This window comes from Sarcophilus harrisii, chromosome 3 (assembly GCF_902635505.1).
Source record: "Sarcophilus harrisii chromosome 3, mSarHar1.11, whole genome shotgun sequence".
Lineage (NCBI taxonomy): Eukaryota > Metazoa > Chordata > Mammalia > Dasyuromorphia > Dasyuridae > Sarcophilus > Sarcophilus harrisii.
The window spans coordinates 15,083,153-15,100,660 of record NC_045428.1 but is presented as its reverse complement, the minus strand read 5'-3'; the positions used below and the strand labels follow the sequence as shown (position 1 = coordinate 15,100,660).

General features: G+C 37.4%; 1 protein-coding gene across 1 annotated transcript in view; it reads right to left on the bottom strand.

The window, feature by feature from the left end:
• Window positions 1-6,030: 6,030 nt before the first annotated feature.
• The window catches only part of KCNAB1 (potassium voltage-gated channel subfamily A member regulatory beta subunit 1), a 315,195-nt gene continuing 303,717 nt past the window's right edge, over window positions 6,031-17,508 (bottom strand). Inside the window, exons 13-14 of the mRNA XM_003766209.2 lie at window positions 16,598-16,686; window positions 6,031-8,088 (exon numbers count right to left, since the gene is read on the bottom strand). Of these exons, the coding sequence (XP_003766257.1) occupies window positions 7,999-8,088; window positions 16,598-16,686 (179 nt within the window). The 3' untranslated portion in view covers window positions 6,031-7,998. The remainder of the gene's footprint in view (window positions 8,089-16,597; window positions 16,687-17,508) is intronic.

The following is a 17,508-nucleotide window of genomic DNA, read 5'->3' as shown; positions in this document are numbered from 1 at the left end:
TTGTATACTTACATAAATTTATATATATATATATATATATATTTTTTTTTATATATTTTCCTATTCATTTGTTCAACTATTCCCCCATTGAGGAGCATATGTTCCAGGTATTTTCTTTTAATTTCCCCTTCAGGATCAGGGAGTTTGTTTTGCTTGTAACTGTTTCCTCCCCAATATCATCCTTGACTCCTCCTTTTCCTATCTGCACACGTTTCTCTGTTGCATATGATGCATTTCTCTGACAAACTGAGTGTTAAGGGTTTTCAGCCCTCCTTTGCTTCTGCCAGGAGTGTGAATGAAGCTCACGAGGTGCCTGCTTCCCAGCCCTTCCTGTGTGTGTATATTCTCATAAAGTCTGTCTGAGAAATCCGAGTTCCGTCCCCTTCTCCCATTCTCTTTCCCTATCGAAAGCCCTCAGAATAGAAGCAAGACCTACTCAAGTTCTCCCTGTTTTTCTTATTTAATTCTTTCAATTTCCTTTGACAAAATGAAGTTCTAAAGGGATACTTGTTCCTTTTCCCTTAAATTAGCACTATATCATCATACACATCCAGACAGCATACATACATACATACTGCAACATCATACACCCCTTGCTGAAAGAGATTTTAGTTTTTTACTTGTCCACTGATTTTAGTGTCTACATTTCAGCCTTCTCACCTCTGAATTTTTCATTGGAAACACTTGAAAGTCTTCAATTCCACTAAATATCTGTTTTCGTCCCTAGAGGATTAGATGCGGCTTTCTAGAATGAGTTCTTGGTTGAAAGCCCATGTCATTAGCCATTTGGAGTATTGTATTTTAACCTCTTATTTATAGGGTGAGCTGCCAGTAAGTGCTGTAAAAATATACAATGCTGTAAAGCTTATATGTCCCTGAGCGTGATTAGTATCTCAGCGTTTTTCAGGATAGTTGCAGAGTTTTTAATGTGGCTGGATATTGCCCATGACATTTCTGGGACTTCCTTTTAGGGTTTCAGAAGGTGATGTGTTCATTCCATATTCACTTTACCCTTGGGTTCTAGTAAATAGGGGTAGTTTTAATTTGTGATTCCTTGACATGTTAAAAACACGGGTTTTAACATGGTTTTCAGGGAAGCCAATGATGATTAAATTGCCTATCTTTGACCACTTTTTCCAGATCACACTGTGTGTACATATCAGATAGTTTCCATTTTTCTGTTTTCTTAATGTTTCTTACTATCCCAGAGTCATTGATTTTTGTTTGATCTGTTCTGAATACAGGTTGTCCAGACAATTTTCAGATGATGAAATTAAAACGATTACAACTAATATGAAAGTGTTCCAAATCACTATTGATCAGAGAAATGCAAATTAAGACAACTCTGAGATACCACTATACACCTGTCAGATTGGCTAGAATGAAAGGGAAAGATAATGCAGAATGTTGGAGGGGATGTGGGAAAACAGGGACACTGATACATGCTTGGTGGAATTGTGAATATATCCAGCCATTCTGGAGAGCAATCTGGAACTATGTCCAAAAAGTTATCAAATTCTGCATACCCTTTGATCCAGCAGTGTTTCTACTGGGCTTATACCCCAAAGAGATACTAAAAAATGTGCCAAAATGTTTGGGGCAGCCCTGTTTGTAGTGGCCAGAAGCTGGAAAATGAATGGATGCCCATCCCATCAATTGGAGAATGGTTGAGTAAATTATGGTATATGAATGTTATGGAATATTATTGTTCTGTAAGAAATGACCAACAGGATGAATACAGAGAGGATTGGTGAGACCTACATGAACTGATGCTGAGCAAAATGAGCAGAACCAGGAAATCATTATATACCTCAACAATGATACTGTATGGGGATGTATTCTGATGGAAGTGGATTTCTTCAACAAAGACAAGATCTAACTTAGTTTCAATTGATCAAGGATGGACAGAAGCAGCTACACTCAAAGAAAGAACACTAGGAAATGAATGTAAACTGCTTGCATTTTTGTTCTTCCTCCCAGGTTATTTATACCTTCTAAATCCAATTCTCCCTGAGCAATAAGAAAACTGTTCGGTTTTGCACACATACATTGTATCCAAGATCTACTGTAATCTATTTAACATGGATAGGACTGCTTGCCATCTTGGGGAGAGGGTGGAGGGAGGGAGGGGAAAAATCGGAACAGAAGTGAGTGCAAGGGATAATTGTCATTTAAAACAACAAGAAAACCCAAATTTCTTGCTCCATTTCTTCTGATTATTCATGGAGTCCTTGTGGAAAGCCCATTTTCCCTTTAATAAATTCAGGTTTGTGGCACTGCTAGGTTGGATTCTTGGGCATTTCTGTCTCTTCAGTAATTCTTATCTCCTTGGGTTTACCTGTAGCTGGGTAACATGGCTCACCCAGGTCCTCGCACTGTCGCTTTAATCGGCATTCCTGATCAACTTCCAGAACTATGCTAGTTCTTGGCCCGGCCTCTGTACCAGGCCCAGGCTCTGTCTTCTCTGTTTCTCCTGGGTGGGCCTCGGCCCTCTGTGGTCATTCCCTCACTTTCTGGTCTTCACCTCTCGGGAGCTGTGTGGATTGGTGGTCCTGGTTTTCTCTGTGGCATCTTGGGACAGAACTCCAAGGTTGCCTGGGGGATTGCAGACATGCTGGAGCTCCATCATTGCGCCCTGTTCGTCCCATTTTGGGGCCTGTCTCCAGTTGCGCCATTCAGCCATGGACTTTGCCCGCCTGGTCTGCTGACCTTGCCCGAGGGCTCCGTTTCCTTCTCCTGGGGCTTTGGGCTGGTTTTTTCTTCAGTTCTGAGGTAGAAGCGGGCGGTGGAGGTCCTCACTGGATTTCCCGACCATTATTTGGCGCAATGGGTTTGGGCTAGGTGAGTATGGGGAGGCTGACTGTGCGCCCTCGGTTCCAGCTGTCATTTTATTAGAGGGCCTCGGATCACAATGGAAACAGAATGAGAGCTTGAGCCAAGAGTGACAGGAAAAAATCTAAACCGTGTACAGTATACAGATGCTGCTTGTGTTTAAGCTGTCCTGATCTGCTAGGGAAGAATGTGAATCACTGACTTAATGTGGGCTCAGTATTTATATTAATATCAATTCAATGATCCGATCAGGTCTACCCTAATTGGGCCCAAGTAATTTTGAAAGTTGCCACTAGATGGCAGCCCCTTGACTAAAAACGAAAAAGTCACCTTGGAGCAAGTTGAATGGGCCATGGGAATGATTAACTAAGGAGTGGTGATGGGTGAGTTTGGGCCGTGCACGACGGTAATTTCTGTTGGAAGCTAGTCTTTCCCCACAGTTGGGCTTTGGTTTGTTGTTTTACCCCCCAGGAATACTGTTTTCCAATAACACGTCCCAGTGTTTACTTGGATACCTTTCCTAAGAATGGCGTCAGCCTGTTTTTTCAAGGGCTCATTACATTGCTGTTTTGTACTAGTTCTTACCCATCTGTTCTTGAAGGAGGGGAGTGGTTAGGGTTAGAGACCTGACTTCAGGTCCTGCCTCAGACTCACATTAGCTCTTCCCCTCCTCTCTGTACTCAGAATCTGTAAAATGGGGCTGGTAGCATCTGCCTCCAAAGGTGGTCATGAGGATCCAGGGGAATCATGTCAATAAAGTGCCTAACAAATCATGAAGTGAAATTATTTTAGATTTTATCTCCTGCCCATTTTACAGATTTCATCATCTTCCCCCTCCCACTGTAAACCAGCGGCACCATATTGGTCCAAATAAAAGTTTATTTCCCTTGGATTCTGGCTTTTCAAAAAAGGGGAGGGAACGTTAATCAGATCTTACTATAGACCCAGCTTGAGCATCACTGTATACACACTCCTCCCCTTCCTCCAAACAAAATCACTGTTTTCACTGGGCTGTGCATTGTATGGGAGCTGTGGCCAGAAGCCTTGAGGGCTGCAGCCATAGCAAGGTAAGGAGTCACTACCTTTTGCTCAGCAGGGGCCTTCCTTCTTGCCTCCAAGGCTCCAGGTTCTCCTTCCTCCCCGCTGTCATCCAGCAATAGCTCTCATTTCTCCGGTGCTCTCGGATAGCTGATCCTTCCAACACCTTGGGGAAGTAGGTGCACAACCCATCGTTGCCATGGAGGAAACTCCCTGGATCCAGGCTTAGAGGTGATTTTTATTTTTATAATTAATTCTCTATCCGAATTTTGAGCCCACAATTGAATTTCCAGTTTTTGAAGGAGCAGATCAACACCACTTGGGATCATGAGAGTCACACGTGAAAATGAGCAAGCTCCATTTCAGACACAAGTGTCACCAGCACCAGCCCGCATCTGCTGGCTCTGCCCGCCTGGCCCATCTCCTTTGGCACTGTGAGTGCCAGGCCCTGCTGTTTCCCCTTAATGACTTAGTGAGGGGATTGACACTGATCCAGCCTTGGAACACTTCTTGGCACTCTGTCGAAGGGAGGTGAGGAGTTATGAAATGTACCGGGATGCATTGCGCCCCGCTTTACTTGCCATCTTGGCTGTGAGTTTGAGGTCCCACTGCTAATTTTGCTTCCAAGAACAAAGTGTTCTCTGCATGGATTCCATCCTTTAAAAAAAGAAAAGGTTATTGGAGCTCTTTCTTAACCGTGTCATAGAAAACCTGTGCAATGAGAGTGGAGATTTGTTCTCTAGGGTCCCCAAACCTAGAGTTCAGGAGAGCTGGGAATTTAGAGGAGTAAAAGATTCTGTCTTTACTTTCCCTAGCCTCCAGCTGAAATTTCACATTTCCTTCAATTATGACCGTAGTTAGCAAAAACCATTATTCTGAGACAGAATTCATAGGCTTTACCGGGCTTCCAAAGGGGTCAATGACACAAACCTTCAATTAATGTCTAGGGTTTTTTGGAGGGGAAGGATGCAGTGGGAGAGGCAGTACATATGGCTGTCTGAAGTAACAACATTACATCTGTTTGAAGACCTACGAGCAAATGGAGACTTTATGTTATTCAAAAGCTCCCCAAACTCCTTTGATTAGGAAATTCCCTAAGATTTTCTTTCTCTTTAGGAAACTCTTGCCCTCATTTTAGGAAGCAGAGACAGAACTATAACTAATGCTTCTTGGGCTTGGAATGAGCCCCTCAAACACCAAGCTGGTCAAAGCAGCAAGAATCCCACGTCTTTGATTCTTTGAGAGATTTGGACCAAAGTTTCTAATTTGAGAAAGAGCTGTTTCAAGAGTCAGGAAAGTGGAGAAAGAGATCATGGTATAAGGCTACTGCACAAAGGAAGTGAGTGCTCATTTCAGTTCCTTTTATACAAGCTTTGTATTTCATCTAAACATTATTATTACTATTAGCCAGCTGCTGAGTTTTGTTATTTCCATGTTGTAGAAGGACTCTTAAGAGCTATCAGTACCCTTAAAATTTGACATATTGAGACAAAACCCAATTATGGCCTTAGTTAGAATAACATTGGATCATAGAGTTAGAGCTGAAACAGACTTTAGAAAGTTAGAAAGTTTAACCCCTTCATTTTAAGAAGTTTGAGTTTAACCCCTTTATTTTAAAGGGCAAGAGGCATGAGGAATTAAATGATTTGTATAGGGTTACATATCTAAAAAGTGTCCGAGGCAGAATTTAAACCCAATTCTTTTTGACCTAACCTCAGTGGTCTCTCCACAATGGCATATAGCACCCTCCAAGTCATGAGGTCTCATCAAGATCTGAATTCCTATCTCTGGGTTCAAAATTCAGACGGTTTTTTGACTGATTTAATTATAGTGGTTCACACTCAACCCCTTTTTGCCCAAAACATTTTTATGTGACCCCAGATATATAAAATAGGTACACAAACCAAACACTTCCTGATAATAAAGCATCATTTTCTCACCTCCACATTCAATTGTGACCTCATATGGACTTAGAAAACCACAGTTTGAGAAGTTTAATGATCTAGTATCATCGTACGCTTCCCCTTTTCCTATTCATTACCAATCTTTCCATCTGTACTTGACGGCAATAACTTCCCATTCAATGTTTCCTTCTATGTGACCATATATAAATTATACTTTGCAAAATATTGAATAACGAGCTTTCTGGTAGAGATTAGATGCACAAAATACTTTTATTATCTCCAAGCAAATGATTAGCAAGTAGATTGCAATTCCTGATACGAGGTACCACAGCTCACTTATACACATGTAGACCGTCAGGTGAAATACAAAATGAATTTTAAAGGTATTTTTATCATGAATTTGATACTATTATGATACTGATGAGGGTGGTAATGGGGAACAACGTTTTCTCCATGGAATAGTTACAAGTTGATGGTTATCAAGGAAAAATTGTTGGTGCTCCATGTTCACCCTTTAAGATTTAGCATTGAACCACTCATCTCTGTGAATGATCGTTAATACAAGTCTATACTAATTCTACATTCTTTGGGTTCAAAGTATTTCATGTAAAAGGAACATGGTCCTGTCGCTGAAAAAATAAGGATTGAAATTTTGTATTTTCTGGTGGTCTGATCATTAATGGGCCACCAGCCAAAACACAGATTTCCTTCCCTCTGAGGGATAGGCGGGAGCTCACAGCATCTCTGTTAAGTGGCTACAAGTGGCAGATGCGATACTATAGAAGAATAAAATAGATGATTCAGCAACAGGATTCACCACAACTCAAATTCAAGGTCGACTAGTGCCCAGCCAAACCGTTTGCTTTTAGCCCATGCTGTATCTCATGCATACAATGGCTTAATGCACCTATTGGGGTTACAGAGCCATCAGGAAGTTTTCACCTGTTTCTTAATGGGTCAGTGAGGGACTCCATATTGACCAAAATCCATTGCCTAGGTGACCCAGCACCTCCGTGAAATACATGACCTGCTTCATGTTGACATCTTCCCCCAAATACTAAACATTAGATTGATAGTAAAACCCCAGAAGTCATTTTTAGTACTAAACATTTGCTTTTTCTGGGCATTTTATAGCATAAAATTGCAACTGAGCACATGTATATCTTAAAAGCTCAAATAGTGAAACTTTCAGAAGGTATACCTACAAGCAGTCAAATGTATGGAACAGCTTTTAACAAAATGGACAAAATGAAGACTTTGCAGATACATTGATTTGTGATTTATTCAGAACTAAGATTCCTTAGAAGCATACATTTACCTCTCTTGCATAATGCCATCAATCACATCTCTGGTTAACTATGATATGATTCATTCTCTTATCAACTATTCATTTAATCTGTAAGTGAACATAATTACTTATATCTGAATAGGAACACTGACAGAAGTATAGAAGACAGTCAATGGTGGTCCAAACAACTACAGCTGATATTTAAAAGTAAAGGTAACAAAGACAAGTGAGAGGCTGCCCTTGGTGACTTGGATGCAAGTCCTGCATGAGATACTAATTATAGGACCCAGAAGTCACTTAATCTCTCTGTGCTCCCCAGGGACCTTCTAAGACTGTGTTATGCACAAATTGCATCTGCCTCAAGGGAAGGTGTTTCTGTGTTTGCTTTTGAGATTCCCATCTATAATAAAGACAAATAGCTTTGCTCATGACCAAGGGAAAGAAAACTCTTGATTTTCCAGAGAAAAAAGAAAAAAAGACCTGAATTAATCTTATTTCCTAAGCCTCATCCAGACTTTGTAGCTAAGACATTTTTTGCTTCTCACAAACACATCTATGGATTTTGTTCATTTGAAAAAATATATCTGTACAGCCTTCTTTACGTTACCAAATACCTGAAGGTTATAAATCTTTTTGTTTTCCATCTACTTTTCATTGCACAAGCATGAGGTACACAGAGCAAAAACGCAAGGATCGGGGCGGCGGCTTCAGTCCTAGATAAGAAAATAGAATCGCTATTGTTGGTGGCGAGTTTTTGCGTGTGCTTTCCGACATTGGTGCACGGTGGTAGCGACAGCGGACGCCGCGGAGATTCCAGGAACGCTAGAGGTTGAGCAGCGGGCTGCTAAGTGACTTGGATGACTGGATATTGGAACAGTTCTGAACTGGGTCTAGGCCCTTATTTTAACCATGCACTTCCATCACCTCATGCAGCGATTAGGAGCGATAGTCCTTTTTACTGTACGGCTTGTTTCGAAGTATGTTATCGATCTCGTTCACCACGTGTGATGTCATCTTTGGGAGGACCTGAAGTGGAGAGAAAAGGAAAACCAGCTTTGGATACTTCCCGAGCCAAAAGGAAGCTCCTTGAGGGCAGAAACTAGGCTACTTTAATCTTTGTGTAATAATAATAATGATGATGGCAATCACAGCTATAGCCTTTGATGTGATCTCTCTGATTTGCTTCTTGCAGGAGCAAATAATTATTATTATCCCCATTTTACACATGAGGAAACTGAGGCAAATAGATGCAGAGACCCCTCCCCTCCCCCTTTAGGTTCACACGAGTCATCGAGGCAAAATTTGAACTCATCTTCCAAATTTTAAGTCTAACCACTGACAAGTGCAGTGTCTGTCACATAAACAAACTTTATGATTTCCTGTAGTATTTAATTGAATGGAATAGTCAGAACTGAGTATATTTGTCTTCCATTCTTGGTATTAAACACTTCGCTCTGTCTCCTAACATCCTATAATGCTTCTTCATAGTAAGATGACCCACAATTCCCAGAGCCAATGTCAGGATCTACCAAGATGGAAATAATCAATTAAGAAGCATTTATTAAGTATTGACTGTTCCAAGCATTGTGCTAAGCCCTGGGAATACAAAGCAAAACTCCCAAAACAAGACCAGCACCAACAAAAACTGGCTCTTATCTTCATGGAGTTTCCATTCTAATGGAGAAAAAATATATGAAAAATACAGGACAATTTATAGATTATATATGAGTTTGAGAAATAAATTAGGTTGGCCAGTGGGTGCTAAAATTTGGGGGCTTCTAAGAATTCAAAAAGACAGTTGAGTAGGATGTCAAGGGGCTGCAATCTGGGTTTGCAGAGAGATTATCTATCAATCATAGCAAAGTATATGGAGATCGATAGAGAGTCACAAATATATTTGATGACATGTTTATGCCTGGAAATCAATTACTGATTAAATCTGTCCTTGTCTGGAGAATCTTATCATGATATTGAATACTATAGATTACTGAAATATATTCAAATGCATCAAAAGTCTAATTATAGTTCATTTAAGTAATGACTATCATTTGTGAAAGTATTAATTAGGAAGAATTAAGGATGATGAGGTCTACTGGCCATGAGATTGTAGTTGCTACTAAGACACAAGTGCTTCCTCCTTTTCCTTTTCTTCCTCCTGTTCTTTTTACTACTCCTCCTTCTCTTCCTTCTTCTTTATCTCCTGCTCCATCTTTTCCTCCTTTTCCCCATCATCATCATCATCATCATCACCATTATATTCTTATCTCCTTAATAACCCTTCTCTCAAAAGAATCAAAATTCTTGGACTGAGATCTGGGTGGGAATCACAAAAGCAGTTTGCTAATAAACTCTTTTTGTAATGAATCCTGTAGCACAGTCACTGTTAAAATGATTGTGTTACTGGAAAATTTCTAGGTTATAAAATTAAACCCATGAAAATTGGGCATGGTGAATCAAAAAATGCTCGACTCCAAGAAGGTAAGGAGAATATTTCTAAGAGATAAATGGTCAAAGGAGATGAAACAAGCAATTCTCAAAAGAAGCACTGCAAAGTAATCCTAATAATATGAAAATGTTCCAAATCACTAATAATACCAGAAATGCAAATCAAAACAATCCTGAGGTTTTAGTCCACATCCAGCCAATTGGCAAATGCTGCCAAATATGGGAGTAGTCAATGGTGGAAGGGTTGTGGAAGATAGGCATATCAGTTCATTGTTGGTGAAACTATGAAATGGTAAACTACTTGGGAAACAATTTGTAATTATAAGGGTGAAGTAACTATGATGTCCATATCCTTGAACCAGAGACTCCACGGCGCTTATTCTACAAGGAAATCATAGGGTCCCCATATACTCCAAAATATTTATAGTAGCACTTTTTGTGATAGCTAAGAATTGGAAATAAAATAGATGCCTTTTGATTCATGGCTAAATAAACTGTGGTATGTGAATGTAATGGAATATGACTGTGATGGAAGAAATGATGTGTGTGATGAATACAGAGCAGCATGGAAAGATCTATATGAATTGATATGGAGTGAACAGCAGAACCAAGAAAACAATCTACACAGTACTACAATAATGTAATTTGAAAGAATGACGACACACCAAAAAATCAAAGTAAATGTTAGAAGATTATAATGATCAAACAACAGGACATAAATATGAGAAGAAATCCCCAATTATGTATTTGTGAAGTTGGTAGGTCCACAGGTTTAACATACTGCAGATATTTTCTTACTTCCTTAAAAAAAAAATATATATATATATATATATATATATATATATATATATATATATCAACCAATTGAGCTTATTTTTTTCCTCTCTAAAAAGTACTATTTGAATCTCATATTAAAGAATGATTGGATGAAACAGCAAATCACAGACATAATAACTTCACCCAAGGAAATGACAATAATGAGACATCATACCAAAATGTGTGGGATGCAGCCAAAGTGGTAATAAGGGGAAATTTCATATCTCTAGAGGCCTACTTGCATAAAATAAAGAAAAAGAAGGTCAACGAATTGGGCTTGTAACAAAAAATCCTAGAAAAGGAACAAATTAAAACCCCTCAGTCAAACACTAAACTTGAAATTCTAAAAATAAAAGGAGAGAGCAATAAAATTGAAAGTAAAAAAACGATTGAATTAATTAATAAAACTAAGAATTGGTTCTATGAAAAAATCAACAAAATAGACAAACCCTTAGTAAATCTGATTAAAAAAAGGAAAGAGGAAAATCAAATTGGTAGTCTTAACAATGAAAAGGGAGAACTTGCCACTAATGAAGAGGAAATTAGAGCAATAATTAGGAGTTACTTTGCCCAACTTTATGCCAATAAATTTGATACATGAAATGAAAGAATACCTTCAAAAATATAGCTTGCCCAGATTAACAGATTAAACAGTCCTATTTTAGAAAAAGAAATAGAACAAGCTATTAACCAACTCCCTAAGAAAAAATCCCCAGGACCAGATGGGTTTACATGTGAATTCTATCAAACATTTAAAGAACAATTAATGACAATGTCATATAAACTATTTGAAAAAATAGGGATTGAAGGAGTCCTACCAAATTCTTTTTATGACACAGACATGGTACTGATACCTAAACCAGGTAGGTTGAAAACAGAAAAAGAAAATTATAGACCAGTCTCCCTAATGAATATTGATGCTAAAATATTAAATAAAATATTAGCAAAAAGATTACAGAAAATCATCCCCAGAATAATACACTATGACCAAGTAGGTTTTATACCAGGAATGTGGGGCTGTTAGGAAACTATTATTAGCATAATTGACTATATCAATAACCAAATTAACAAAAACCATATGATCATCTCAATAGATGCAGAAAAAGCATTTGATAAAGTCCAACATCCATTCCTAATAAAAACACTTAAGAATATAGGAATAAATGGACTTTTCCTTAAAATAGTCAGGAGCATATATTTAAAACCGTCAGTAATCATCATATGTAATGGGGAAAAACTGGAACCTTTCCCAGTACGATCAGGAGTGAAACAAGGTTGCCCTCTATCACCATTATTATTCAATATTGTATTAGAAACGCTAGTCTTGGCAATAAGAGTCGAGAAAGAGATTAAAGGAATCAGAGTAGGTAATGAGGAAACCAAATTATTACTCTTTGCAGATGACATCCAGAAAAAACTATTAGAAATAATTCATAACTTTAGCAAAGTTTCAGGATACAAAATAAATCCCATATATCCTCAGTATTTTTATACATCACCAACAAAATCCAACAGCAAGAGATACAAAGAGAAATTCCATTCAAAATAACTGTCAATAGCATAAAATATTTGGGAATCTATCTACCAAAGGAAAGTCAGGAATTATATGAGCAAAATTACAAAACACTTTCCACACAAATAAAGTCAGATTTAAATAATTGGAAAAATATTAAGTGTTCTTGGATAGGCCAAGTGAATATAATAAAGATGACAATACTCCCTAATCTATTTATTTAGTGCTATACCAATCAGACTCCCAAGAAACTATTTTAATGACCTAGAAAAAATAACAACAAAATTCATATGGAAGAACAAAAGGTCGAGAATTTCAAGGGAATTAATGAAAAAAAAAAATCAAATGAAGGTGGCCTAGCTGTACCTGATCTAAAACTATATTATAAAGCAGCAGTCACCAAAACCATTTGGTATTGGCTAAGAAATAGATTAGTTGATCAGTGGAATAGGTTAGGTTCACAAGACAAAATAGTCAATAACTATAGCAATCTAGTGTTTGACAAACCCAAAGATCCCAACTTTTGGGATAAGAATTCATTATTTGACAAAAACTGCTGGGAAAACTGGAAATTAGTATGGCAGAAATTAGGCATGGACCCACACAACACCATATACCAAGATAAGATCAAAATGGGTCCATGATTTAGGCATAAAGAACGAGATCATAAATAAATTAGAGGAACATAGGATAGTTTACCTCTCAGACTTGTGGAGGAGGAAGGAATTTGTGACCAAAGAAGAACTAGAGATCATTATTGATCACAAAATAGAAAATTTTGATTACATCAAATTAAAAAGCCTTTGTACAAACAAAACTAATGCAAACAAAATTAGAAGGGAAGCAACAAACTGGGAAAACATTTTTACAGTTAAAGATTCTAATAAAGGCCTCATTTCCAAAATATATAGAAAATTGACTCTAATTTATAAGAAATCAAGCCATTCTCCAATTGATAAGTGGTCAAAGGATATGAACAGACAATTTTCAGATGATGAAATTGAAACTATTTCCACTCATATGAAAGAGTGTTCCAAATCACTATTGAATAGAGAAATGCAAATTAAGACAACTCTGAGATACCACTACACACCTGTCAGATTGGCTAAGATGACAGGAAAAGATAATGCTGAATGTTGGAGGGGATGTGGGAAAAGTGGGACACATTGTTGGTGGAATTGTGAATACATCCAGCCATTCTGGAGAGCAGTTTGGAACTATGCTCAAAAAGCTATCAGACTGTGCATACCCTTTGATCCAGCAGTGTTTCTACTGGGCTTATACCCCCAAAAAATACTAAAGAAGGGAAAGGGTCCTGTATATGCCAGAATGTTTGTGGCAGCCCTCTTTGTAGTGGCTAGAAACTGGAAAATGAATAGATGCCCATCAACTAGAGAATGACTGAGTAAATTGTGGTATATGAATGTTATGGAATATTATTGTTCTGTAAGATATGACCAGCAGGATGAATGCAGAGAGGCTTGGAGAGACTTACATGAACATCTGATGCTAAGTGAAAGGAGCAGAACCAGGAGATCATTATATACTTCAATAATGATACTGTATAAGGATGTATTCTGATGGAAGTGGATTTCTTTGACACAGAGAAGATCTAATTTAGTTCCAGTTGATTAATGATGGACAGAAGCAGCTACACCCAAAGAAAGAACACTGGGAAATGAGTGTAAACTGTTTGCATTTTTGTTTTTCTTCCCAGGTTACTTTTTACTTTCTGAATCCAATTCTTCCTGTGCAACAAGAGAACTGTTCAGTTCTGCACACATATATGTATAATATGTATAATATGTATAAGACTGCTTGCCATCTAGGGGAGGGGGTAGAGGGAGGGAAGGGAAAAGTTGGAACAGAAGTGAGTGCAAGGGATAATGTTGTAAAAAATTACCCAGGCATATGTTCTATCAATAAAAAGTTACAATTAAAAAAAGTACTATTTGTCATATGGCAAGGAGGAGAGATACTTGGGGTAACTATGGTGATATAAGAAAGAAAATAATTCAATAAAAATTATTTTTAAAAAGCCTAAGTAAATTTTTAAAAAGAGATAAAGAGATTCATCATATACATTCCAATTCAGCCTTCCCTACTTTATCTGGCTCTTGTAATCTTTTTAGTGAGTTGTATTTTTGCTTGAGTGGCCAGGTTGAGAAAGGTTGGATGGAGATTTCTTAATTGTTTGGAACAGGCATAATAGGGTGAGGAGAAACAAGATGCATCTTTACTTAAAACCATTCTTTATAGAAGGATTTATTGTAATGGGACTCTTTTCACCTTTGAATTAGAAATAAACTTCAAATCCCAACTCCCCTCACACCAGTTCCCCATTAGCTACAGAGTGGATGTTTTATAAATATTTGGTTTTTCATTGATTTGTTGAAAAATTTGATTTTCATTGTGCAACCTAAAAAATTGTTGCTGTTAAGTGGAAACCATCAAATCACAGACTTCCAACTCAAAGTCTTCATCTTTGCAAAGTCTGCAGATGCAGAATCAGGTGGGCTGCATTTATAAAACTCGAGACCCTCAAGCTATATAATCTCTCTCTTGAATTTGTCACAGGGAAAAAACCTGAATCTCCAAAATATAATTAGGATGCATTATTGTTAATTTTTCGAAGATTTCTTTGTGTAATAAAAATATTTTATAATCCAGGAAGCTATCATTGTGTTGCTATGGATACTGTTCCCTTAATATGGAGTATACCTCCTCCATCACTTAATAACAGCTGCTTAGTCACCTAGACTCATCATCCAGCAGTTATTTTGGTAGGAAGTCTCTGACATATCTAGGATAATCCTCAGGAAGCAGATGGACAGTCCATCTTTGGACTAATAGTAAAATAATGTTAGATATAGATGGGCAGACATAATGGAATAATGGATGGGGCACTAGACTTAGAATCAAGATAATTTTCAGATCTTCTTCTAGAAGCTTAGTAGTTATGCGACTGGGGAAGTCGCAAGCACTCTGAACTTCAATTTCCTCATTAATAAAACAAGGGAATTGAACCTAACGGTCAATAAGCTCCCTTCCAGTTTGAAGGCTATGATCCTAAGATGAAGTGAGGGTGGAGTGAAGAAGGAAAGATAATTTGAAAGTTTTAATTTTTACATTGCGTTGTGAATCATGTTCTGAGAGAAAAATCAGAGCAAAAGGGAAAAATTATGAGAGAGGGAAAAAAAAAACAGAAAAAAGAAGTGAACCTAGCATATGTTGATTTCCATTCAGTCTCTTTAGTTCTTTTTTTTTCTGGATGTAGATGGCAATTTTCTGTCCAAACTCTATTGGGATTGCTTTGGATCAATGAACCACTGAGAAGAACCAAGTTTTTCATAGTTGATCATCACACAATCTTGCTGTTATTGTGTAGAATGTATTTCTGGTTCTGCTAGTTTCACTCAGAATCAATTTGTGTAAATCTTTCCAGGCCTTTCTAAGTTCAGCTTGTTCATAATTTTTTTTGTAAAACAATAGTATCCCATTACCTTCATGTACCACAACTTATTTACCCATTTTCCAGTTGATGGGCATCTACTCATTTTCCAATTCTTTGTTACCACAAAAGGAGCCACTACAAACATTTTTGCAGATGTGGGTTCTTTTCCCTCCTTTATGATTTCCTTGGGATACAGACCCAGTAATGGCACTGCTGGGTCAAAGGTTATGCACAGTTTTATAGTTTTATAGCCCTTTGGGCATAGTTCCAAATTGCTCTCCATAATAGATGGATCATTTCACAACTCCACCAACAATGCATTAGTGTCCCAGTTTTCCCATATCCCTTCCAACATTTATCATTATCTTTTTTTGTCATCTTAGCCAATCTGAGAGATGTGAGGTAATATCTCAGAGGCATTTTAATTCGCATTTTTCTAATCAAGAATGATATAAAGCATTTTTTTCAGATGACTATAGATGGCTTTAATTTAATAATCTGAAAACTCCTTTGATCATTTATTAATTGGGGAATGACTGTATTGCTATAAATTTGACTCAGTTCTCTATATATTTTAGAAATTAGACCTTTTTTTCAGAAACACTGGCTGTAAAAATTGCTTCCCAGATTTTCACTTCACTTCCCTTCTAATCTTAGATGTATTGGTTTTGTTTGTGCAAAGCCTTTTTAATTTAATGTAAACAAAATTATCCATTTTGCATTTCATAATGTTCTCTATATTTCACATTTAGTCATAAAATTCCTCCCTTCTCCAAAGATCTGGTAGATAATTGCTCTTCTAATTTGCTTATAGTATCAACCTTTATGTGTAAATCATGAACTCCTTTAGATCTTATCTTGGTATAAGTTACATCTTAATTATCTTTATATCCCCATTAACTAACACAATAGTAAAAGCTTAATAGATATCATTATTATTCTCATTCATTCATTTTCAACTGAGCAGTTCAGTAAACAACAGAAAGTAATATATTTTAAATTGTGATAATATTGCTATGTCCAGGATCCTCTCCAACTTACTTGATGGAGTCAGAGTCTACCAGACTTACTGATGAGTCATTGGCAAGTGGGCCAGAATTGTTTATTGCTAAGATTGATGCTTAATATTATTATTGTTAGAACTAACTCATTCTTGAAGTTTGAGGCTTCCTGGCAATGCAAAGTTCATGATTTTCTGAGGTCCCAGGATGAGGAAAATGAAGTCACCATCTGAGGAGAGCCTCAAAGGAACTCCACATTACAAGAAATTGTTCTCGATGGAGCTCATTGGCAATGGGTCAACTTACCTGTATGGCACCGAGGTTTTCTATAAGTTGCTCAGGATTGGAACACCCCAGGAGAACAGAGCTTACTCCCTCATTCCGCAGGCACCATGCTGTAGAAAAAAGAAGAACCAATCATGCCTTCCAAGAACTTCTGAAAATTGTCAGAGGAATAACCTATGTAATGTAATTGTCAAGCAGCAAAGTACCATATAAGTGCTGTTATAATTATATAAATATATAATATATATATAATATATAAATATATTGTTATAATACATTTATTTACAAACGGAAACCCTGCAGGTAGATAGGTTAATTTTTATCCCAAGGGATTTTTTCCAGTCATGGTGCAATTCATCTCCCTTTTCGTAAATTCATTCCCCTTGGACACTCATTTGTTTTCTATTTCTGCTGGTTTTAGCTGGCAGCTAATCTCACTGAGGAGTCACCATTCCTAAGAGATGTTACATTTTAATAGGGACCCTTTGATAAATATGATGATGATGATAGTAATAGTTGACATTTCTTTCAAACTTGAAGGTTTACCTCATATTTTACACACTCTCTTCTGGAAGAAATGGATCTTACAGCTATTGTAACCTTCATTTTACAGATACCTCAGATAAATGACTTAATATCACACATTGCAGTGATTCTATTTCTTTCCTGTTAAATTTGAAGAAGCTTTTATTAGACTTCACCCTGTGATCCTCTCTGTGGCTTTTGACCCTGTTCATCACCTTCTCCTGGTTATTCTCTCTTCTCTGAGTTTTTAATTTTTTTCATCACTTTGCTCCTTTTAGAGTTTTATTCGAGTTGTCTGACCATTCTCCTCTCCTCTCTCCTCCTCCTGCCGTTTCAGCATCCATTCCCTGCCTCCTAGCAGTAAATCTTCTTTAGTTCAAATGCCATTTCTAGTGTCTCTCACTTCT